The 26,453-nt window shown below is 41.5% G+C and overlaps 1 protein-coding gene across 2 annotated transcripts; it reads right to left on the bottom strand.

Annotated features, from left to right (window-relative positions):
• Positions 1–2,408: 2,408 nt before the first annotated feature.
• Positions 2,409–26,247, bottom strand: C11H16orf87 (chromosome 11 C16orf87 homolog). 2 transcript variants are annotated; one of them, XM_030955901.1, is made up of 4 exons: positions 26,060–26,247; positions 22,419–22,515; positions 20,127–20,309; positions 2,409–2,705 (listed from the first exon to the last, which is right to left on the bottom strand). In XM_030955901.1, exons 1-4 carry the CDS (start codon positions 26,123–26,125, stop codon positions 2,590–2,592), a joined length of 462 nt encoding a protein of 153 aa, XP_030811761.1. In that variant the 5' UTR covers positions 26,126–26,247; the 3' UTR covers positions 2,409–2,589. The 2 variants fall into 2 exon arrangements, with proteins under 2 accessions (XP_030811761.1, XP_030811760.1); XM_030955900.1 differs by lacking the exon at positions 2,409–2,705 and adding an exon at positions 14,156–14,694.
• Between the last annotated feature and the right edge of the window lie 206 nt (positions 26,248–26,453).

The raw sequence follows: 26,453 nt of genomic DNA, 5'->3' as shown, positions 1-26,453 counted from the left end.
TCCATTACATGTTGCTACATTAGAGGAATTTAAGGCTTTGGAAAATTATCCTACTTATTGAAATTAGTAAAAATTTTGTCTGTTCTTCGACTGAGCCAGAATTCAGTTTATTGCTGTTGATTTAGTTCATTTACTCTATTGGCTTTTTAAAAAACAAAGATTATTATGAATACAGGCTCTTTAAGAAAAGCCATTACAGCTATTGTTGAACAAAATACATGAGGAAATCCTTTCTTCAAAATTTTGAAAGAGAACAGTTTCAAAAAACCCACAACCATCTGATCTATTCTAATTAAAATGCAACTCCTATAATTATTTTTTTTAATTTCTTGAACATTATTATATGCCCATGGAATTCTTTTTAAATTTGCTTAAGTACATTTTCTGCTACTGCTCTTTTCAGCAGTTCAAAAAGTAGGTAAATGCAAATAGGATACTGAAAACAAATACTTTTCCTAGACTTTCTGCCACAGTAGCAACTGAAACAGAAGCTCACAGGCAGCTTGAAAGCACAGTGGGTTTTAATGGGTAGCTTACAAAGGTAGAAAAGCAGATTCCCATCCTCCCTTCACCAGTGGTGTCTCCACGGCTCTGTGCTCACAGGATCTGTGCTCTGTCCATCAGGGCTCCAGCTCTGGGGAGAGCTCTCTTCTGCTTTGCTCCTCAGACCTGTGCACTGTAGGGTTCTGATCTCACAGCTTTCCAGAATGACCCCAGAGCACCTTTTGAGGCACTGAGTGCCACCATTCAAGGTGATTGCATTGCTTCTACCACAGGACAGATGGGCTCATGCAGAACTTGGCTGCTCGTGAAATCACCTCAGGGTCAGCCTGCCCAACAGAGTCACTGTGTAAAACTCACAGACCTATGGCAAGCAAAGCAAAAAGCACTAACAACCAACCTCCACATAATTTGAATATCAGTCTGCTATGCTATACAACAAATATTCCAGTCAGAATAAAAGTTTGAATGTGCCAAGGCTCCCATGAAAAGTAAATTAATTTACAAAGGCAAAGCTTGCAGTCATCATTTCAGAAACACCTCCTTGAGGCTGGCAGGTGTTTTGCAAGCCAACAGGCTGCACAAGCTGGCCAAGAATGTCAAACACACACAGCATGTTACAAAAGGCACAGAAACCAATTCTGTGCCATCCAGAAAGTTTTCTGTTTCAAACCAGGCTCACAACAAAGCACTAAGGAGTTCCTTACCGTAAATCTCTTTATGTAATCTGAAACACAGAATCCTCCCACGCTCAAACGTAGGGATCTGTGCAGGGCAGATTCTTGATATAACGTCCCCATTCTGTTTGTCTTGTCTGGTGGTCACCCTGGTAGCCTGCAGCCTTTCACTGAATAAAGCTGCACAGCCTCCCTGGATCTTGCTAGAATTCTGCTGGTGTGATAAACCAGGCATTTCATCTTATCTGACACTACACCAGGCATTTCAGTCATTTCACTGCCTTATCACAGTACTAAGTTCTATCCATATCCCAGCAGTTCACTTCCTGAATCACTGATAACAGATACTCCAGGGCACAGAAACAATACAAGATGACAGCCAGACCTCTGGAGTCACTGAGCAGTCCCTTCTCTGCATTTTTTTGTTCCTTCACTTATTTTAATCGAATTTTACATTGCTCTAGCTGTAACTTAAGGACAGCACATTGGCTTCAGCCAAGCAGTGACAAGACTGTAATTTATCCAAGTGCTATTCTATTTTTCAGTGACACTGATAACTGCTGCAGGATATTGCCTTCAACACAACACAAATCTAACACATGGGAATTTCTTGCACGCCCAATTTCTTAAGCACAGGAATAGAGGGAACAATGAATGGACTCAAAATGACCATTCAGGAGGGCTCATTCTCCATCAGAATACACACACCTATTATGCCTTAAGCACTGTTTCTACATCTCATGCTATGTACACAGAGCCATTCCCTTCAGTCTCTAAACACCTCACTGACTTGCACAAGTGTACATTGCCATGAAGGCCATGTAGCCATATTTGTGAACCCCCTAAATCCAGGATCTTTAATTTCTACCTACACAGTTAAATATGCAGCCACAATGCACCCAAATGATGTCCCTTGTGCATTTGGTTCTCAGCTAATGAATTCCTATTTATTTTGGCCTGTGTAAGATATGCTTTTTTTTAATAGAGTTCTTACCTGTAAGTTTGTGTCTATGAAAGACAAATACACAAACAGAACAAATACCAAGATGCTGGATGACCTAAGAAGGAAATTAGTTCTAGAGAAGTAGAAGCAAATCTGCTTTCAGTTTTAATCTTTGTTTTCCTCTTTCACTCAGCCAACAAGCTGTAATAGAATTATCTCTGATTACAAGCTGCAAGTGATCTAGCATTAAGATGACTCCACCAGGCATGGGCACACAAGTGACAGCCTCTCACTATGGCCCTGCCTTTGAGCAGGTGGACAAGCCCCTCAGGCAGCAGGAGCAGGGCCTCCATGAGCCACATCTTCACTGCTTCAATGCCAGCAGGAGTGTGTCCCACCCCAGCAGGAGTGCATCCTGCCCTGAAACAGTCAGGCCAGTGATGGAGATAAGATACTGTACCTTTAGCATTATGATCTAAGAGATGTCAGGTCCAGACGTGGGGGTACAGAGCTGGCTGCCCCTCTCACAGCAACAACAAGTGGTGTGTTTCCAGCTGGGTTTGTAGAGCAAAGTAACAAATATGCTGTTAAAAAATGAAATTAAACCAATGTAAGTACAGACAAAACCAGAATCAGGTGAGTGAAGAACTCTTGCAGGGCAAAAGCCAGGGAGGAGGTGGCCATGCTTGCTTTACTGCCTGGCAGGGCATGTTTTTCAGGCTATTTAATCAACAAGTACAGAACAGGGGTTGCCTGGGGTGACTTGAGCACAGCTCTAGAGATGTTAGTAGTGTAATATCCTGCTAAAGGGACATAGGCAACCTGAGGCTGCCTCACATGGTGGACTTAAACCTCCAGAGATGAGACCAGTCTCAACTGCCAGACCCCTGTGCAATGCTTAACTCAATCTCTGTGCCTTGGCTTTTCCACCTGTAAAACAGACTTAAACCTTTCCTAGCTCACAGAATATGTTCACAGCTTTAACATCTATTCTTACCATTCTGCCCTTTTAAAGGGCAAGAGTAAACCATAAATTCAAGGTCCAAACTGCCCCAAGATTTTTAAGACACATCAGCTTGGTGCATGCAGTAGCACAGGAATAGTGGTGCTCTCTGAGCTGAAAGCCCTGTCCCTGCTGAGCCATCCCACAGGGACAGGGCAGGGATGCTGCTGGCCTTGTGGCAGCAGCTCCAGCAGCATTCCTGGCACTGGAAACAGCAGCCAGCTACTCTCAGAGGAACAGGAGACCATCCCCATGGACACCAAGCTCTTGAACACGGCCTTCAGCTTTTTTATTACCATGTAACTGATTGTGGCAATTAAAGACCCCAATCCAGTACCTAAGAAAAGAACAAATATTGGAACTGCTCAAGAGGTGCAGTGTGTAACAACAACCTCAGACCCAAGGGAGGGAAAAAGTATTTTTATATATTTGTGACTTCTTCCAATAGCACAAATAACCATGCAGTTACTCTAGATTTAGTAAAGAGACACTATTACTTCATGTGGCAGCAGAGGCATGAACAGCATGCAAGCACCATGCCACAGGGAAAAGCTTGCATGACAAAGAGAATCCTTTAGAAACTTTGGCAAGAACTCTGGAATGAGCAATGCTCAGCCTGCAACCTTCCATTAGCAGATCTAAATACAGAACCATAGTGTAAAACAACACCTTCCTGCAGTATTTGCATTCATTAATATTAAGAATATAATTATTATGATGAGTTTCACTGACTGCTTTTTTTCCATTTAGGTTCTGAAAAATAATTAATTTGGAGCTTCTCTCTCTCTCAGTTTAATTTCCAATCTCACAATGTCAGTTCTGGACTGTGTGATTCTGTGAGTATTAAAGGCAACAATTTAGTAGCAACTATGTAACTTTCAATCCCCAACAAGGAAATACTCCACTTTTCACAAAGTTAAATGAATTTCTGTGACAATGGACATAGGACTATGTTATCTTTAGTACCTGGGTAAAGTCTAATGGATTTGACATATCAGGAAATACAGATCTCAGTGCCTTGCCCTTGAGCTATAGGCAAGGAAAGTGATCACTGAGTATGGGCTTTGTAGGTGTCACAAGACACCATTTACTTATAGAATAAATGCAGAACTTGTCCAAAACTCATGCACATAACATCCAACAAATAAAATCAAGATCAAGGTTAGCACTTCAGCTTTTAGAGGAACTCTTCAAACCTGTTATACTTGCACCCTAAAACTCCTCTCTCAAACTAGAGAGGATGCAGCACATCAGTGCATTTGGAGCACAAACCAAGACACGAGGTAAAGAGATTTATTTTAACTGGCTTCTCCAGCCAGCTGCTGACAGATTTCCCAATTCCTGCCCTAACTACAGAGTGAAATGAAGGGGCTCAGCATTTTTGAGGCAACCTCTCTCATCTCCCAGCATCAGCCTCTGTGAATTAGGAGGAGGTGCACTGGTCCACAAGCATCCCATTTTCAGGGAATTTATAATCTGAACAACATTACTTAGATCAAATGGTTAATACAAAGTACCTTCTTTCCTGAAAATGAAGGGAAGCTTTAGTCACTTGGCACATTTCTTCTACACACATTTAAGAGTTATAAAATCACTTAAGTATTTGAGAACTTTGTTGTCATTAATAATCAGGGGCAGGGAGCTTCTAACACTGATGTCACCCAGTCTAAGTCACCATAACTGTGCCCTAAACATCAGCCTGAAGGTTCCCAGTTCTCTTCCACAGGCACTTCCAAAGTGCACTGCTGACTTACCCTTCCATTACGCTTCCATCCACACCTCGGGCTGGAGCTGAAAGCCAGCACAGGAGTGTCCCCAGGGAAATGCACACAGGATCAGCAGGCAGGGAACTGACACCAGAAATGTTCAGGTGCCCTCCTGTATCTGATCAGGACAAGTATTCAGGAGCCTGTGAAGACTTTGAGTGATGAGGCATTTTCTAAGAGCAGTCAATGCCTGGCTGTCTCTGTGCCAGTATCAGCTCATTGCTAGAGCTGCTCCACTCACAATGGATTAGTATTAAAGGACAGGTCTGCAACCCTCCCCACCTCATTAATATTCATTTTAGATTTTAAATTCCAGTTACACAAGGACTCATGCCCAAGGCTTGATGCCTCATAAATTATATTCCATTTTTAAACCTGCAGCATTCGCTCTCATTGTTTCAGAGGGAAAACACTAGCACAGACAGCTTTAGGCAAGCTGCTTGTGTTGAAAAGAATACTATCTAAAGCCCTGCTTTAACTTTATTAGCCCACAAAGATTTGCAATACAAGGAATCCTGCCTGCAAAGCACAAATATAACTGCCAGCAAATTTTAATTCTGTCAATATTCTGCTTTTGTTCCAGCTGCCAAAGCAAGTGCATATAATGTCTGCAGCTGAATAAATTCACAAAAGGGAAGACTTGAAAATAGCTACAACCACCATAAAAAAACCAAATTAAGAGACAAAGTGACTCTGGTATGTACTTTGTCTCCAGGCAAACATGGGTGGGTGATGTAGATGATTTTGCATTGAGAGCTACCACATTACACAGCAAACCTGGCTTTGGTGGTCAGAAGAAAGGTCCAAAGGAGAAGAAATTGAAGCCTTCTCTGTAAGGGTGGGGGCCAATTTTTGGGTAGCAGTCTCCTCCTCCTGTGAAACCCCAAGCCTTGGTACACAGGTCAACCTGACAGCACCTGGATCCTTCTAGTCTCCACTACTGAAGGAATGAATAGCAAAAGGAAAAACAAACTTTGCTCATTTTACCTTTACAAAAGGTAGAAGTTGCTGCAGCACAGATTTCATGTTCAACAGCCTGTTAGTTTAAAACATGGAGAGGTAACTGGAAACAAAAGTATTTTACATCATTCTTCTACCTGCCTTCTAAAAAGCCTTCAGCAGGGAGAGGAGCAGACCAGGCTTGTTTCCCAGCACGGGATGAGCAGGCTGACACTTGCATGGGATGAGAGATTTTTATCAAGCTCCTATTCTGCAGATGCACTGTCCTCTCATTTTTATAAAGAATTAACACATATCCTCTTGCCCACTCTGCGGCAGCCACAGAGGTGGTAATTACAGCCTCTCATTTAATGGTCCATTAACTGGAGGAGACATCATTTAATGAGTAAGCCCCATTAAAGTACACATGAAGCACATGAATATACAGGTGGAAATCAGAATTATACAATCCTCTAGACTGAATATGAAATTCAAAGGTAAATATTTTAGCTGGACTTTAACTTTGGCAGCCTGGATTGATGACTTTTTTCTCCTGTCTTTTAAATCACTGTCCCCTAACCAGGTTCATTCTAGCCCTCAAAAACCATCTTCACAAGATGTCTCCCCATTTTGACTCAGCTCTGAAAAGCAAGGATTAACACTCTCAATCCCACTCCCAGCAGTGGTGGGATCTTGTTCACCTTCCATATCATGTCTGAATCTGTTGCCCACAGAAAAGCCCAGTAAACTCATGAGTAAGGGTACAGATGGGGAAGACCAAGCACAGGAAGAAAAGAACACAGACTCTGGAGAATTCCTTTTTCCAACCATTTAATTTCTAGGTGTAAAGGAACTGCTCAACTCTGGAAGCAGCTGGAATAGCAGTATCCTTACTCCTCTGTAAGTGCAGCACCTCTCCAGTCACTCTCCCTGTTCTCCAAACTGCCCTGCTCCTCCTCCAGCCCCCATTGCTGAAGCTCCTTCAGTAACATCCTGCAGGTTTCCAGGTCACTCTCCCCAACAGCCTGACCACACTCATTTTTAATTCCCACCATCAGACCTTTCTCCATTCCCTAGCCAAATCCAGCTTATCTTTTTCCTACCCTCTCCACTCCTGGCTTGCTCTCTCTGGTCCCTGCCTCCCCCTCATGTCTGAGAGAGCTGCAATCACCTTCCTGCCTTTGCTATATAAGGAAACCCCACTGCAGCTCCAGTGCTGGCTAAAAAGGAAAACTGCAAGCCTGAAACCCCAGAAACTAAGATTACTGTAATCACAATACAACCCAAGAACAGGCTGACAGTGGCCTTTTAAGTCACTGTGCTTTTGAGTACTGCTGCAGTCACAGAGTGCAAGCTGTCAAAAACCCATTAAGATTTCACAGCCTGATCAGCAAAAAAAGCACTGGTGAACTGAGAAGCAACAATCAACAATCAGTATTAATTAATCTAACATAATCTCAACCCATCTGTTAGTCTCACAAAACATAATTTTTATGGCTTCCTCAGATTCCCAACATTCAAATAATGAAACTTCTTGTTTCCAAAGAATGCATTTGTAACACAGGCATCCAAAACAGAACATCTCCCTGCTTTACCATTTGCTGTATTTTTATTTTTGATCTTTCTGGAGTTGGTAGGAGTAGGGTTCTGTTCATTTGGATTTCAAATTTTTGCAATGTATTAACAGTCTAATAAAGATCTTAAAAGACAAAATATTTTGAGACTAATTGTCCTATGCACTATTGCCATCAGTCTCAACCACTGAACAGTACAAATTGTTCAAGTATCTGTTTCCCCTTCCAAAGTCCTTTAACCTTTTATTTTTTTCCAGAACTACATTTAGATGCACACGCAGGAGCTGTAAGCAAACGTGAGCTTCCCTGTTGCTAAGTAACTGTGTGCCAGAGCCTGCCCTGCCACTCTTGGAAGCAACAGCACCACAGCTGCCACGTTTGGAATTCGCTCAGCGTCAAGAAATGTAAGCTAAATATTTTGGATGAGACTCCCAATCTTCTTAAAATGGGTGTGAGCAACAATGAAAGAGAAATAGATCTGGAGATGACCAGACTCATGAGTAATCCTAACGCTGTGGGACACTTTTCCCCATCAGAGCACTCAGGCTGTATTTCAGAATGCAGCTATTAGTATTTCTCTAAATTAGGCTTCTTGCTCAATTTCCACTCAGCCCATTATACACTGCTTTAAGGTACTATTTTCAAAACATTCCTCTTTGTAAGTGTTAGAAATAGTAATTGTGATCATTCAGCTAAACAAAAGGTTTGTTTTAAAAGTGAAAACTTTTTGAAAACCTTTCATTGGATGTCCAGACCTGCTACTGTAAAAAAATCTTAGAAGTAAATTCTAATGCTCATCTTCTAATCTTAATATAGATTTGTTCACACAGTTTAGCAGGGAATTCTAGCTGTGCAATTAAAAAGCACCTTTTTTTATAGTTTCTAATTCAGTTTCTTGTTTGTAACACAATCAGAGGTAAAACCAGCTCAGGATCAGGCTCTGAGTCAGTACTTGGCAAAGACTCAAGATAGTAAATGCATAAGACAGAGCTATCTTACTGCACCACTTTTCCTTCTTTGGAATTGCTCTGTCCTAAAGAACAGAGATCTTTGTTACTTTTCTAAGATGACAGGAAACAACCTTTATCCTCCAGTGTTTCAGAAAGCAACAAAAAAAGGCACTTTTACCTTAAGCCTCAGTCCACAGTTCCTCAGTGAATTTAAACAATTTGAGCCTTATTCTAACTTCATTCACCTGAGTTACACACCAACGTTTCAGTTTTAATGGTCCCCAGCTGAGAGGCTCATGCAAAATGAACAGCTGTTCTCTTCCAGAGTTTCTTACACTCCTGCCTTTCCTCTGACTGTCTGTACAACCAAACCTGTACCAGGACACTGTGTGTGGTTTCACAGACAGACTTCATACCTACTGCACTCTCATGCAGGTTATGACAAGTCTAAATCTAAATATCCCTGAGCTCTGCTGCTAATAAGCTGTATGCCATTCCTTAAAAATATCCTTTAACACATCAGAACTTTTTATTTGCTGAAGAATTCAACTCCACCTATAAACACTACTGTCAATACACTACACCTGCTGTGCTAGTAAAATCATTTATTCATTTTATTGAATACCAGAACTCCTGGGTCAGCTCTTGCCCCAGCAAGTTCACTGACCCTGAAACATTTCTTTGGTGTTTCTGAGAAGCAGGAGCTGGGGCCAGAGCACCTCCACAGCAGAGACTCCAACTCCACCCCTCCAACCTCCCATCACTACACCTGCTCACATGGCCACATCCCTTTTGCTCCACAACTTCTCCAAATAAAGCAACTCGGACCTCAGTCTGAAGATTTCTCTTTATTAGCATTATATTTTCCATTAAATATTCATAAGTTGTTTGTTCCAAGACAAAACAAACCACAGAAACTTGGTAAACTGCCAGACTATTAATATTTGTACCCCTGGTGTCTGGAACACTCACTGTTCTTAACAGCATTTTATGGCCCTCAGTGCTGTCCAGGATTAAAAATAGTATTTAATTCTTAACTGTGATGAACAAAATTAGTAAGTTATAATTGAGAGAAATAACACTTAGTAGAAGACCAAAGACAGAGCTCAGGTTTGATGTACAACGCTAAGCAGCACCAAAAAAAGCAACTTATAAGGGAGTCTGAAGGGAAGATGAAGAAGAGGTACCTGATCTTTTCCTGGGGAAATGCTGCCTGATAACAGCACATGATTCATGTGAACCATGTTCTGGGCTTGACATTTTAAACAACATTGGTGAAAGCAGGTTTAGGTTTTCTTCTGCAGAAAAAAAGAAATACAGAGATTTATCCACTTCCATTGCCTCCTGCTTAATCAATTCCTTGCCTCTTACTTGCATGGCACATCCCAACCAACAGCTGGCAGTGCCAGAAATAAGTGTCTTATGAAATAATTGCAGGGAAAAAACTCAAATATTTTAGTATATTGATTCACAGATATTTTCATTTCATTATGACCTCACAATATCTGTGGAAATCATGATCTGCCATAATGCAGAAAAACTGATTTTCATCTCAACCAAAAACCTGCTTAATCATTTGTAACATTGGGACAACCAGACTTAAAATTCTGTAACCTGTTTTGAAAGTGGTAACCTAAAAAAAGAGGAAATAAAATTATTCTATTATATATTAGAGCTGTCCTACCACCACTGCAACCAAAGTGGCAACCTCCTTAAAGGATGGGCAAATAACTGGGGAAAGCAATGCCTTGGAATGCTGCAGTTAGATTTGCCAGAGGTTATTTGCCAGAGCCCACAGTGAAATTAATGAGAAGCCTACTACAAAAACACTGACAGCACTGTCAATACTTTGAAGGACAAATTGCTTTTAGACTCACCTGAAAGCACTGAATGTTAGCACTGGCTCTCTCTATTGCCACACCAAGCAGGAAGATCTGTGGGGTGGAACAGTTGGAACTGAGAGCCCAGCAGCAGCCACAAGGAGTCCAGGTCCTGCAGACCAAACACCCACTGACAGCTGAACAACCTTCCAGGCCAGTTCTCCTGTAAGAGCCCTGTCCATCCTGCTTCCCAAGACTAGTCCATGATGCAAATCTAAGCCCTGGAGGTGCAGAGTACCACAAGGTTTGCTTGGAACACTCCCCATGCAAACAAAAGCCCTTGCACAGACACCAGAGGTTACAGCACACCTGCACCTGTTCATGCACACACAGGGATCCCTCTCAAACAGGCCCAAACCAAACTGTGCCTTAACACAGCTTTCTGCCTGCACTGTTTAATCACAGGTTGTCAATACCTTAAAGGTTATCAGAAGCCAAGCACCATGTCCTGTTAGGCAGTAAGATGCTAAACATCCTTCATAGTACAGTCCAAGGAACAGACACAGAGCTGCTAATAGCCTACAGGATCACTGTTTCACTCTAAAATACCCCAAAATCTAGAAAAACTACAAAAGGGAAGAAAAAAAATCAAAAAGCACTATATAAAACCAACCTAAAGACCTTCTTTGGGAACAGATATTCAAAGCCAGTATCTCATTTTTAGTCTCTTTCTCGATAAATCCCATCCAGCCACAGGACAATGATAATCTGCAACATATTACCCAATACCTTGTCCCAATTTCAACTTCTTTTAATCAACTACAGCAGTATCAAAAGCAGTACAAAAGTAACTGGACCATTAAAAGATCTTTGTAAAATTTCACCAACGAAAACTTCCAGGGGACTTCCAGGGTGGGTGACAAGTTTCTGTAAACCATTTTCTATTTGATTGCCAATTTAAAGTTCAGAATTCTCTGGTTCTGACAAATTATCCAACTGCACCAATCCTCACACCTCCAGAACTGATGAAGCATGTTTCAGTGCAGACAGCCAGTAACACCCATTAGCAGCATCTTCATTTCCCTTGCTAGGTAGGAGTGATGTTCTAAAGAAAAATGATCTTTCAGGTTGCTCTCACTGACAACTGAACACTCCCTTTTGCTGGTCTCCATGGTGAGAATGCCTGAACACCAGTGAGCTGTTTGGAATAAGGCTGCCATCTAGGAGCAGAGCAGGGGAAATGCAGAGAAATCTCAAGGGAAAATTTGAACTGTGAGCCCACTTGATGGCCAGACATGCTATTACGCAAAGCTATAAATCCTGGAAGCACAGATCTTCAGGAGAAAAAAATTGGTAAGAAGTGGCAGAAAGCAGGACTTGTTAAAAGGTGGTTTATAAACAGACAGTTCCCAACACAATCCTCAACTATTTGGTTCACAACAAACAGTTTATCCAGTCAGGCAAGTCAACGTGTACAGAGGTGCAGTGGTACTGCAGTTTATCTTTTTTTTTATTAAAAAACTGCAGCCTAACTCACTTTTTCTAAAAGAGTATTTTTCCATGTGAGGTTGCAAGCTACAAAAAAGGCAGTGAAATAAATGAAGTCAGCCTGAACCACAATGACAGTCAAAGGCAGAGCCTAAAATCTTACACTGAAACTAGTCACAAGAAAACCTTCACATAAGCAACTTCCTGAAGCCTTACCATATTTATTCTTGCTTCTCAGAAACTATGCAGTTTCCAAGCAAGTCGGAGCTGCAGTACACAGAATTTTACTGTTTCATCATTCAGCTGTCACTGGCTTTATTTTACTTTCATAGATGGAGAACAAATGCAATTTACAATTATAATCTACAGTGATTTGTCAGTGTTTCAGCCGTGGATCATCTCTAACACACAAAAGAAAGAGCTCTTGAGATCCATCATGCTGATGCCTATTTGGTACAAAGCAGATACTTTCCAGTTCAGTTACTGAATATGTTCCAAGAAATCTGTCTTGGCACACCACAGTTACCAGAGCTTTTGGAAGAGGCTGAAATATCCTGTCTATATACAGGAAAGAATGGTTTGTTCCTGGTTGGTGGGAAGAGAAAGTCAGGTTTCTTGCTTGGCCAGATCCCTTGGCAAAGACCCACTCCCTCCCTAGAGTGTTTTCAAGGCCACCTGCTTCCATCACAGCTTTCTCAAAGAAACTGGAAGCCATCAGGGAAGAAAAGTAGCATGAGGATATGTGGGAAAGGGATGACAGAAGAGACCCAGGGAATACAAAGAGAAGAAATACAGAAATAGAACTGAACCACTGTCTCAGGCGAACCTCCACCAATGAAGGAGAATAAATGGCCTTGCACATTTGAGAGGTACAAACATGTTTTTCAAAAGTACTGATTAGAAAAGGCACCAATCTTAATGTAGAAACTAACTTACAGTTTTGTCACATCCAACAACATTAACTTTGGTCCTGTGACAGTAACCAATTCCATGTGCAGGAGCAGAAAGAGACAGAAACCTGTAGGAAAGCAGTCAGAGCACCAAAGAGTGCCTCGGCAGCTCCCCCTGTCCCTTCCTAACACAGCACATCTCATTCCAGCCTGACCATACCCTTAAGTGAGAACTTCCTTTTTGTCATTGGGACTTGTAACTTACCATGCAAATGAATTCTCTATCCTTAACTGACTCATCTGTCCTCACTACTGGTATCTGTGACAGGTTACAGTTCTGGGAAGCACAAGTTCAATGATGCACAGAAGTAGGTCTTGTATTGGCAATTTCTCATTTACTGCAATAGAGACAAATGTGTTTTAGTGGCTTAAGCACATTTCCACACCATCTCTCTCATCCAGTGCTAACAAGGATGCAAATAATTCCTTAGGAGTTAAGCAGTGAAAACCACTTTCCATGTTTCCTGCTTTCACTTACACAGGTTGCATTTGATCAGTGTCTTGTGGTTAACTTGAAGCTATCACAGGTCCTTCTGTTAATCAGTAACTAATAAACAGCCAGTATCTGATAGTCCAGCTTTATTAATAAACATCTTGGCTTCCACCCAGAGATCAGTTCTGTAGCTGAACCTCGTTAGGCAAGTCTCATTACTCAATGTGATACTGAAAAACACCAGTAATACTGAAGAAAAAGACATTTAGTTGCATTTCCCCTCCTTGAATAGACGAAATTAAAGGTGACTAAATCCCAGTGTGTCAGATTTTATGAATGCAATTATCTCCTCCACCTCCTCCCTCAGGATTTTACACAGCTTGAGGCTTTGGGGTTTTTTTCTTGGTAAAATAAAGTCCTGATATAATTATTAAAGGAAGAATTTTGGCTGAAATTGCACTATAGTACTTTAAGAAAGACTACTTTGTTGAATGTCTTCCCCAGAACTATTTATACCAAAACAGCTCATTTTTGCAAACTCAAGTAGACTTTGCTTTGGTATTTACAGTCAGCAATCCAAACACAATACCAATAAGAATTATGCTTTTAAAAGACAGTCAAAAAAAGCCATGGGGAGTAAAAGGAACTACCACATCATGTTTTGGAAATACCAGTCACAGGATGCCAACTGCAGATCTACATTTTTGAAGTCTCCTTCTCTCCCTCTCCAGTAAATAATGGGACAAGAAAAAGTACAGGACAAGAACTTACCAGCTGGACAAGGCAGATACTCAGCAAATAATTGTTACAAAACAAGTGCTTGGCTCTCAAACTTCAGGAGTCTGACCCCCAAAATATATTATTTTTAAAAAACAACTCCATGAAGCAAGAAATTATCTTCTACAGATAATTCATAAAAAATATGAAGTTGTCTAACAAAATAATCCTCCCAAATTTAACCATTTTAATTTTCTTCCTACCAGAAGTACATCACACCTATTAAAAAATGTAAAACTTAAGTCATACCTAGCATGAACACCAGATTTGTAAGAGGATTAAAACCAATATACCCTGAGTATCACAAATGTACTTAATTCTCAGTTCAATAAAATATTGGAATATCAATTTATTAAAAAGTTATGTGAACTGTACATACGTAAACTGCAATATAGCTGAAAAATCTGAAATATATAATTTTAAAGGAAAATCATTTATTTCTGAAAATATTTAAAATATTGCATTTCTGGCAGCAAATTCAAAAGAAGTGCTCTGGAATGGGTGCAGTCTCTCTGTGCATTTGTCTTCAAGGCATGAAACATATCTGCTTTCTGATTTTTCACAGCACAATCTTGTGACCACTTTTTTTCTGATTTGTAGAGACAGAACGCGATTTCCAAGAACAGGAGTAGAATTTTTAACAGGAAATGCTATGGTCCTTGTTGGTGCAGACAACACACTTTCCGAGAGTCCATGGCACCTTGGAAATCTGCTAGCCATCCTGCACAAAACTGCATCAGATTGTGCTCACAAGTTACAGAATAAGTCTTTGATTGATAATTTTTCTGTTTATTTCCGCCAAGGCCACTGAAAATACGAAGGCCTTTTCATCTGAAAGGTTAGCATACATGTCAACTTCTTTTTCTTGTTTCTCTGTAGAAGAGAAAAAAAAGTCACTATTAGAAGCTTTTTCCATTACTTGAAGTTAATGCAAGTTACATAGAAATTAATAAATTATGTGAAGTAGTGGAATTGAAGTTAGACAATCAACTCCTATGCACGGAAGGAGTAAGAAAGAGGAGGAAGTAATAGAGGCACACAAAGGTGCTGGAAGAGCCACAGAATGAGTCAGCCAAAAGCATGACTGAACTTCTCCTCTTTAACAATGAAGGAAGAATGAATTGTTAGCATAAAGATAAGTATTCAAGGGTTCCTTCAGGTTTTTTTGGTTTTAGTGGTTTGGGTTTTTTTCTTTACATGACCACCTCCCATCCAAGAAAACAAAGTTATTTCACAAAATCCTCATTAAACACAAGATTTGCCGCCTTTACAGCTCCATGAAGGAAACACAGGAGTTTAGTGACAGTGTCAAAGGCCAAAGAGCAGACACTTGGATGAAGTCAGGCTCCAAATTTACCATCATGCACATTTCTGGACTTTCTACACTGCAGACTTTCCATTTTACCCCAGCTGTAGAACAATGCTAACACACCTCATTGAGCAAGTAAAAGCACATGAGTTCCCTGTGCTGATGTTGGCTTGCTTCAATGCCACAAACAGGAAGCCATCAAGAAGTTTCCGTACTGCAGTGCTCAAATAAACTGAGTTACACTATAAAAATTCATAAAATAATATAATTTGAGTAATACCACTTGCATAAATACCACCTCCTCCAGATCATGACTAGTTCTATCCAGTTTAGCTAGCCACAGGTAGCTGACACAAATTGTTAAGAAAATAAAGCCAACAAAGAAACACTTTTGTCAGCAGGAGACCAGGCTTGTAGACAGAATGAAGAGAGAAATACATTCAGAGCTTTCAGCTGCGGAACTCTAATGCAGGTTCCACATGGCCTGGACTCATTTCCAGTCACAACACAAAGCTCACCTGAGAGACCCCTCAGTCTCACTAACACACACACACGCCTACACTCTGGCAACTGCTCCACCAAGACACCTAAACTAGCATGGGAAAGCCAAAGAAAGGGCAGCACTGGAAAATAACAGAAAGCACAATCAGGAACAAAGATCCCAGCATCTCCCATCTCCACCTACCCACACAGTTACCCTTCAATGGGTTCACACTCATAACAATGGTTTTATTTGGCCTTACATTAGTGTGCAGCTATGGAGCGAACTCCAGCAGACTGTGTTCCATGTGAAATCAAGGGCTTGTGCTGAACTGAGTGGGAGAAGCTCCAAAATCCTTTACCACTGTGTTCTGATTTACTGACACAGAAACAGCAGAAAGCAGCTTTTTGCTGACTTCCTGGCTATGCAAGGCAATATCCTCTAGTGCATTGAGTTTGAAATGAGTCTCAAAGTGAGTTTCGCTGCCAGTCCCACCCCGCAGTTTAAGACAAATCAGCTTCTGTATGTGCACTCTGGGCTGCTCCACTTCCTCCCTCTCACCATTTAAAAATTAACAATGCTGGGAGCAGTTCTGAGTACAGACACTACACACACTGGTTATTCCACATTAACCTTTTCTATTTTCATATCTAAGCCCCACCCCTTGATTCATACTTCCTGATCCAAACGAATCTAGCCACAACTTGAACATATCAGCAAAATTAAAAATACTCCCCTTGCACCACACCCTGGTTGCTGTTAACAGACTGTGGACTTCTTAGTTTCCCTTCCTCCCATATCAGCCTTATTCTGAGACTTCAGCCTACTGAAATCTTGATATCAAAGAGTATGAGGGATTAACACAGGTGTGCAGGCTTCATGCACTTCAGGACAATTGTAGTTCTCATCAGTAACAAGCGAAGAGCTCACACCTGCATGACATTTTATCATACACTACTCCTAGGATACCACAGCTTCCACATACACTCTGAAAACTTTCCCACTTCAGTCTTATCTGAGAGTAGTTTTGACTCATTTCTCTATTATGAGCAAAAGAAAAATAGCACTGTGTTTCTACAAGACAGTAAGACATTAAAAACTAGGGGGTTTGCTATGCAACTAAGAGGCTATTTAGGCAAAAATAGCTTTTCTGGATCACGTCTTCTGTATCCCCAGATCCCCTGCAATCCCTTTATACTGCAGCCCTTAAAACAGTGATTATGTATAAATCACATATGGACCTCCCCCTTCACAAATTCTGTATGGATTCATTTTTCAAGATAGCAAGTTACTTCAAATATCCACACTGGGAAAGTAAATGTGTGAGTAATGCAGATAGAAATTACAGGAAAAAGAAAACTTGCATCAAGAAAAAGTATTTAGCTTACGTTTTATCAGGATACTGAAATGTCTGTATCTACCTTTATGAAGATTTGGCCTGCTAAGTAACAAGTCTGCTTCAGCAAGTCTACTACTCTTACTGAGACTTACTTGCTGGTAACCTCTTTCAGAAAAACCAATATCACTTCCTCCAGTATAAAAGGGTTTTTGTTTGCTTTACTACAATCAGGGTTTTTACCCAGATAACAAGGCAACCTGGGAACCAGTCTAGCTGTATGTCATAGTCCCACACAGTAAAACAAAGAACACACCTCCACAACAAAATCAGAGTCAAATTATTATGGAGCGTTTGTATTTTCAAAATACATTGCAGTACATCTGACAAAGAAATTAAGTGACAATTTTGACAAGCCAAGGCTGCAGGGAGGAGTTCCTATTTTCCAGGGTCATCACATGCCTCTGAAACATGTGATAGGATAATTTTCTGGGTCCAGTACTGCCATATCCCCATAATCTACATCTGCTTCCTCTTTCCTCCCCCTCCATTCCTTCTTGCTAAATCTGCAGGGAAAATGGCTTGTTTTAAAAAGCCTTTTTGCTTATTCTATTCTCCTTAATTGCTGCAGCTCTTTGCTCTAATGTGAGCCAGTCACGAAGAACACAAAAGCACCAGTCAAAGGCACAGACACAACTGGGAACAAGCACAGTGTGCATGGAACTGCATGACAAGCAAGGAAGCAAAGCTACAGATGTCACTGAGGTCTTTAAGAAGGAAATTTTCACAGCTGGATGGTCTTCAAATGTATAGATAATCTGTTCTTCCATGTTAATACAACTGAGGTGTTTTCTGTCTGCCTGTTTTTCCATTTACAAATGCACTAGGAGCCAAGTATGTAAACCATGCAAGCAGTGGCTTCTTTTCAAGTCTTTGGGGCAAAAGCACAACCTCTAAAGAAGTACCCAAAATATCCCTGAAACATAGAACAGGCAAGGAAATTAGATACTGACAGCTTGCACTGCAGAGCTGACTTTTAACACATACAGACTCACACAAAACCCACCTTAACTGTACTAGAATTACAGTTGCTTAATAGACACAAACAACATTATCATGCAGCACATGTGGAAAAGGAATAATATTTCTAAAATTCCTGCCAATTACTCCACACATAGTAGTTTCAATTTTGTAAGCAACTTGAAAAGGGAGAGGTCAATGTTAACTTGTTTTAGTAATTACTTACAAAGGGATGAGCTCCCTGCTGAATTTATTTTTATAGCCACAACAGCCTTTTATATAAACCTTTTTCTTTAATCTGCCTGATAATCACAACAGTGGTCTACACATGCTACAATCTGACACAACCAGAAGTAAAAACTATTCTAAGCCTACTTACTCCTGAACAATAAGATGAGCTGCACTGGGGCAAAGACAATGACAAATGGGCATGAGCCAAATCCCTGCACAGGAGGCTGAGGAAGAAACAGCCGTCACAAGATCAAGGAAAAGGCATGGTAAAAACAGCACAAGAAGATGAAGGCAATCTTATCAAGTAAGATTCAACTTTAAGGAAACACCAAGAAAAGGCACACCACACACACTCTTATGCAAAGATTTCACTATATCCACATCTCTACTCTTCTACCTCCAAGCACTGCAGTATTGTAACACTTTGCAGTTTGCAGCAAGAGGTTAGAAACATTCACCCTAGTTTTGGACAGGAAAACATGTTCTCTTAATATCACTTCTGCTGTCAAATTCTTGCTTTTTGGAAACTATAAAGCATGTCATAAGAAAATGGATCTTTTCCTTTGGTTGCTTACGTTGCATTCCTCTTTGTCAGGAGAGAGAAAAGACTCACTTTTATAGGGCAACCCAACCAGCTTGCTGGAATTTTCAAATCAAAGCTGTTTGTGAACTAGACTGGCAGTTAAATGCCTAGAAAAGATCCTAAAGCTACCAGACAAACTCCAGCTTGGGTCACTAACAAATAGGGAAGCTATTATGACTGATTGACATCAATAAGTCATATGCAATAGTGAAGAGATTAGATACTACAAAGTGCATTTCTATTACAGTAAAACAATTGCCATCTGGAAAATGCACAGAAATTAAATTCCACTTCCTCTTTCCACACTGCAAGCAGTAAAAACCCCACAACAAATCCAAATTTATACTTGGTTTTTACATTAAAGCAACATTAAGAAACAGATTTGCATTAAACAGCAGAGATATTGAACTTGGTTTTGAGAAGTCAGAAATTGAAGGAATTTCCAACATGGATTAACACCCTTTTTTTATTTTGTAAGGTGGAAAGGAAGAAATAATTGCATTTCTGAATTATGCCACATGATATACTTCAAGATTTCAGGAGTTTTGGGAGTATCTGCTGAATATTTGTATGAAGTTTTGTCATTCCCCTTTTATTTCTCTTCCAACCTTCTAAAGCCCATGCTAAGTTTTGGATTCATAACTCAGGTCTAAAATTACTATCTCCAAAAACACAGCTAGAAAATGCAGTGTCAATAGGCTCTTAAAACAAGAGGAATCCTAAGTGACAGTTACATTCTTGAGGGCTTCTAGAATTACTCTAGCTATGTAACAGCCTCTTTAATCATTTTGTATAATGATTAAAAACAGCATGTCACCAAGGAACCTTAACAGACAAGGAGTCATTCTTTCCTCCAGAAAAACAGGACTAAAATTCAGTTTATAGTAGTGATTCAAGATGCCCTTTTTACTTTGGCTCCCCAAAGGGTTTCAAGAAACTTTTAAAGTAATCCAGTCATCCTAATCCCCTCTCTGACAACAGATATCATTATATGGTTGTCCTTGTGATACAAAGCAGCAGCATCTCAATTAAAAAAAAAATTAAAAAAAAAACAACCCAAAAAAACCATCAAAAACCTACTTAACACTTCAGTCCAATGGTTTTCAACCTATGTGTTGAAACTTGATACAGTGGCTAAAAATACAGATTCAGATCTTTGTAGTTAGTTTCATCAGACACTGAAACATAAAACCAGAGGTCTCTACACATGCAAATCAGTCCCTTCCCCACATTAAGGTATCAGGTACTGGCTGAACTAGTTTACTCATTGAATGGTATAAAGGTTTGCTGATGACAAAAGATACAAACAGAAAATCTAACAAACAGATTTCTGCAGCTCTCATACCTCTTTCTTCCTCGTGCTTTTTCGCTGAGGCACTCTTAGGTCTTCCTCTTCCTCGTCTGCTCTGGTCTGAATGGCTGTTGGACCTGGATCTCTTGCGGTTTTCTAAGTCTTTATTCACTGCAGAATTTATCTTCTCTCGTTTAACTCTCTCTGTCCGCCTCCTTTTGGCCTCACTCTTGTTTTCTGTGCAAATGAACAGAAATAGCATGATGCAGGGTTATTTTCACCTTTGTTCTTAACTTACTCTTAATGCTTACCCTACCCAACCAACCTTTTCCTTTCAAGTGCTCAGATGCCTGTACCTTTACAGAACAATTGCATCTGCACGATATCCATGCAGAAATCAAGGTGCCAGATCCAGAAGTTTGCTTCACTTCTTGATTCCAAGGATCAACCCTTTAATTACTTCAAAAGCATTTTGCAGCCTCTGATGTTTGCTGAGACACAAGAAGCTGTTTCCCAAATAAGATGGGAACACAAACTGCACACATCACAGCCTTTAAGACACCACATTCTGTATCTGTTCCACTAGAAAAGCTTATCATCCAGCAAACACCTCAGCACTGGGGCTCCCAATGACACTAACAATGCAATCATTGCTGCTGCTCAGACAAACTGAATGCTGAGTCAGTGGCGCTGGCAGTGAACACCTCAGAACACAGTGAACGTCTCCCACCACATCCAGCCTGTGACAGGGCCCCTCATGCTCACTGATGAACAGGTATTGCTCTCAACACCCAAGTCAGTCAAAGAATGGAGCATTTCCATGAGTTTTATCTGGAAATTCAGCATGAATTAATGAGCTTGGGTACCAAATATAGTACAGTCACCCCAGCACACTCATGGATTAGCTGCACATTTGTAAGGCTGCAGCACCACTCCACAGTAGCTGCACTACTGAAAATACTGGAACAACATTTTGTAGAAGTAGTTGTGGTTACCTTAGGAGCACAGTACAGACATACACAGTCTGCTACTGTACGTCTCTGGGGAACTGATTTCCTTTGGCTGCAGTTGTGCCATTGATCTTGTACAGACACAGGACACAAGCTGGACAGCAGGGTCCAGTCCCTGAGGCTCCTACAGAACCTGCACTTCAGTGTCACAGCCAGGGTGAAGTAGCAGGGGAACCTCTTCAGGCCCTGCCTAACCTCTGCTCACACAGGGCCACCAAGAGCCAGCTGCACAGGACCATGTCCAGAAGGCTTGTGAGCACCTCCAAGGATGGAGACTCCACAACCTCTTGGACAGCCTCTGCCAGTGCTTGGTCACACTCACAGAAAAAAGCACTTCCCTGAGCTGCTTTCCAGCAGGATGGCCCCCAGCATGTCTCCACTGTGCCTCCCCTGGTGCATTTCCTCTTGTGGAAAACTGAATTATACAACCAGATCATGGCCTTCAGCTTCATTTGGTAACTACTTCATCAAAAAAGCAGGAGGAGGAAAGAAAATTGATCAACACTTCCAATCTACCAGAGACATTTCTTAACCTCCTCCACCTTGAAAGCTCAGTTGTCAGCATAATGTCACCTAATTCCTACAAGTTGTATCCTTCAAAACATTGCTACAAAACATCAAATAGCTGACTTCCATTTTGTAGGTCTGGTAGAGCATTTTAAAAGTAGGTATTATAGATCAGATATTTGTTAGGTATGGGTCAGATTTTTTGGGGGTTTTTTTAACATGTATCTTCCCTGTCAGGCTCTTTTTCTGACTAATTCCTACTACTGCAGGAAGTGATATAAATGAACACAAGGAGAATGCTATTCATGCCAGAAAGCACATTCAACTGACTTCTTACTGTGTCCATCAACAAAAGACACATAAGTCAGGCACAAAAAAAGCATTATTTAGTTTAATCATGGAGAGAGAAGCAAGACCCACCCAGTTTTAGATTAAACATTATGACCAATTTTTATTTTCAGAAAACCCAGCTTCAATCATCATGTGCTCTGAAATCAGATCCTTTTGGGACCTCTTTGCTTCAAAACAGGATTAACACAAAGCATTCTGTAAGGGGTTATTCTGCATAGTGATCAATGTGTGCAGCTGGAACATACACAGAATAAATGCCAACATCGTGAGTACAAAGGAAGACTGAAAACACCAGCTTTCCTCCTCTCCTCAAAAATCAAGAAAAATTAACATATTCAAAGTCTACCATGCACAAATTGAAGGGAAAGTGAATTGACAACAATCAATTTACACAGAGAAGCAAAACACCTATCTTTTGCCTCCAGGAAATAAGGAGGAAGAACTGTTGCTCCCTTTTCCCCCTCTCTGGAAGTATTACCTGTGATGGGTGGTGATCTCTCAGCACGTTTGGCGTGCAAGAGTTTTCGGCTGATAAATATGTAGCCACAGGGACATGATTTACATGCAACAGGAACCTGGGAACACAAAAGAAAAATTTTTCAGATAATTTCAAATTATTATAAAACTCCTGTCTCATAAAGAAAAAACACACTTAGTAACTCACATTTTGTCCTCAGAGATAGCTCTTCAAATTCAGTCTGTACTGCAAACTACAGCCTGTCCTGTTACTGTATTTAAACATAATAAAGCCAGATTCTGCTGTAAATCACTCACCAAGCCTTTTCTTTATGCAGTTGTTAAAAATCAAGCTTGAAATGTACAGCTGTTGTGATTGCTTTGCACTACTTTTCCCCAGACTGACAGGAAGGGGGTGGGGGAAAGCAGAGAGCATTAAAGGAAGGCTGAATTAAAATAGAATTAGTTTCTCTTCAGAGCTCTCAAGTATTAGTAGTCAAATCACTCAGACATTTCCAGTTTTGCTTCCTCTATATACTTGAAAAAAAAATAATTATGAGTTAAAACCGTCAGTACATTGTGAATGCATTCACTTCCAGCAGCATTTGAAAGCAGCTCCTTTAGAGAGGAGCAGCTTCAGAGGCACAATAGAGCCTGAAGCAAAACAGATGCATTTGCAGCACGCTCTGCTCCAGCGCTGCAGACAAGGCCGGGTGGGTACAGAAGGAGCTCGTTAATTCAAAATGCAAATAACCCAGCCCAGGCAGGCAAGAACCGACTGCAGGCCCAGGACTTTGAGAGAATACAGTGTCTCTGAGCAACTAAGCAGGCAGCAGCAGTATGCCCCGCCCCCAGAAAATAACAATGTAAAACAAGAAATGCCACATTTAATATGAAAAATAACAAAATTTCACTCAGAGCAATTAAAAAAGGCAACACTGATAAATTATAAAGCTCATAACCTTAGTGCCAAGATCTTTTGAGATCTTTTAGAGTAGTAAGCAATACACCATGTTGCTTTGATTAGGTTTAAGACTGAAAACACAAATCAAAGCAAGTTTAGGCAGAGATCTGGAAGAGATTAAATACACATTAAAGTGGAATCATGCTGAAGCATGATAGTGGGGGGAAAAAGGCAGGAGGTGATTTCTCAAATGTAATTCTTTAAGACAGGTCACTACAAGTCTGCCAATATCCACTGAAACAAACAGGAGCACAGAACCACAACTGCCCCTCAATTTAACCAGACATGGGGAAGAACCAAGTTCCAAAGTTCTACTGACTCAAAAAACCCTGCCAAATTAGTACGTGAATGTGTAAAGGGGAGCTTAACTGCTACTCAGAATAAACAAATTATTTTGCTTTCTGTAGCACATCTGAAGTCCTGCACCCTACAAAAAGCTTGCAGATAGACTTTTTCATACAGGTTTTGCAGAACTAGGGATTTTTAACTCCCTTTACGGAGACACTGACATAATAAAAATGAGTCCAAGAGAGGTTTATTGAACTTTAAAGGTCAGAATTTAGCAGACTTGTGTGCACAGTTGTCTCCTTGTTCATACCTCAGTTTAACAATACTAAAGCCCCACCATCTCACAGATAACTTAAGTGTTTTCTTAATGTGACACAGAATTCCAGTTAAATCCATTTCTGAACACTTGGGTCTCTCCAATAATTACCTTCCCAGGCTTGGTCTAAAAAAAACCAACTTTGGCAAAGCCACCCAAGGGGATTGGAACGGAGTCAGTATTTTTCAAGACCTCAAGTGTGTTTAACAGAACAATACTGTTCTCGTGTTACAGGTTTAGCACGTAGGGGTGTGCAGCATTTGAGGGTGGGGGGCCTGGGGGAAGGAGTTTATCACTGAAACTGATCACTATCTGTTATGCTTTGAAGACCCACACTGATAACATCCTGCAACATAATTAAGGCAAAAGAGCCCTAAACACTATTTCACATTGTTTAGCATTTTCTTAATAAAAAGGGAATTTTTCTCATACAAGACATTTTACCTGATGCTAAATTAAGAAGTGATTCTTATTTTCTCAGATTGACTGCAAGTACTTCAGGCTCCCTAGTTTAATGGAGCTGTGCTTTGATTGTGAAAATACTGAAATATGATATATTATCTAAATTACAATAGAAAAATGTTTTGAGGTCTTAGAAGTGTTACTCAATATTTCGCTCCAATAATTGTGGCTGTCTAAATATTTCCATGCATGCCACTTCTACTGAAAAAATCAGAAACAAATGCTAAGTCCTTGCTCATGGAAAAATTTAAGAAACAGCAGCACAGGACACAGTCATATAAGAATTATATGAATTTCCTCAAAATCTGCAAAGGGTTGACTTGTACTCTAGGCCTTAGTTCCTTGTTCCCTCTCAAATATTTGGCAGTGGAAAACAAGGTGTTTTCCACTATGAGCAATGTGTGCCAGGGCAGGACATATAAGCACATAAAATCCATGGAAGCCATAGAGGAGGTGCTAACAGAATATCTACAATGACAAAAACTAAAACACATGGTATGCATGTAAGTGCAGAACAAAGTGACAGTTTTCACGTCAGCTTAATAACCCTACAGTGTTTCCTTACTTATTGTTGGTAGTTTGACATTCACTACATTTATCCAAAAAAAAAAAAACAACAAAAAAAACCCCAACCAAACCAAACAAAAACACCACCACTCTCATATATGATTTCTCCCTCGTTTTCATTTCTCCTTTCACCAACTGAATAACCAGACCTTGGCACATGATTTCTTTCTCAGAAATAGTATTTCAGTGACGTGCCTAACGTGCATTTGCAGCGGTTGATCTGTTGGTTAAAACATGAAAGGACGCCCACACACAGCTCAGCACTCCCAACTGTGCCAGGATGGGCAGGAATACTGTAAAACTATGCAAGTCAGAACAAAAAATGCGATTTTTCTAAAGCTATGCAAGTAGAGAAAAATGATGCGAGCCTATTTATTTTTTTCTAGGTATGGCTAAAGCAGTGACTGGGGGCGCCTTTCCAGGGTCACGGAGCCGATGTCCCCCGGAGTGCCGGTGACAGGCGCTGCCCCTCGCCGAGCCCCAGGGCCGCTGCAGCGCCGGGCCATTGTTCGGAGCTCCGCTGCTTTCAGCGCTCACATCACTGCCGGTAAATGGAGACAAGCTCCTGACACGGCAGCGGTGCAAGCAGCTGCCGCTCTGTGTGAGTGTGAGCAGCTCCATTTTGTGCACAGCAGAACCCGCAGTGGGACACACCGACAGCTCGGGCGGGCACTGGGGAACCGGGCACAAACTGCACCAAAGGTCTCCATTCCGCTGCTTCCCGACCACCCCTGAGAAAACAACACCTCTCAGCCCCGGGCACATCAGTCATCCAGAGGGCAAACTGCATTATATAAATCACCCGGCTCATTGTATTTTTAACAAATCACACAGTTACTAAACAACACCAGCACATAAACGTGAGGTTCTGCAGTCGCGCAGAAACCCCTCAGCACAATACAACTACTCCGCTACCCTGCCGGAGGGACGCGGTGTTCAACCCACATTCCGTGCAGAAGCTGCAATAGCAACAACCATTGAGTTCACACAAACACCGACTGGAGCCGCACGAAGCCAGTCTGCCCACTCCGCCCTCCGCAGCCCGGGTCCGCCGGCAGCCGCTCACCTGCTGGTCGCACTCGGGGCAGGACTTGGTGGCCATCTTCACTTTCTTGGCCCTACTGGAGGACATGCTCGCTGCTGCCGTGGCCGGGCTAACACGGCCGCCGCCGGAGCGCCCGCCCCGGGAGGAGCCGGCGGGAGGAGCGGGAGGAAGGAGGTGGAGTGAGGAGCCGGCGAGAGGAGCAGGAGGGAGCGGCCAGAGAAGGAGGAGCGGGAGGAAGGAGGTGGAGTTGGAGCGAGGAGCCGGCGGGAGGAGCGTGAGGGGGAGGCCAGAGGAGGAGGCGGCGGGAGGAGCCGGAGGAGCCCCGCGCGCCCCCGACGGAGGACAAGCCCCGCCCACCTCCGCGCGGGCGCGCGCGGCCGGCCCCCCGCGCCACCGGATTGGCTGCGCGCGGGCG

Source organism: Camarhynchus parvulus, chromosome 11, assembly GCF_901933205.1.
Source record: "Camarhynchus parvulus chromosome 11, STF_HiC, whole genome shotgun sequence".
In the NCBI taxonomy this organism is placed as follows: domain Eukaryota; kingdom Metazoa; phylum Chordata; class Aves; order Passeriformes; family Thraupidae; genus Camarhynchus; species Camarhynchus parvulus.
This window is presented reverse-complemented; position numbering and strand designations above follow the sequence as displayed.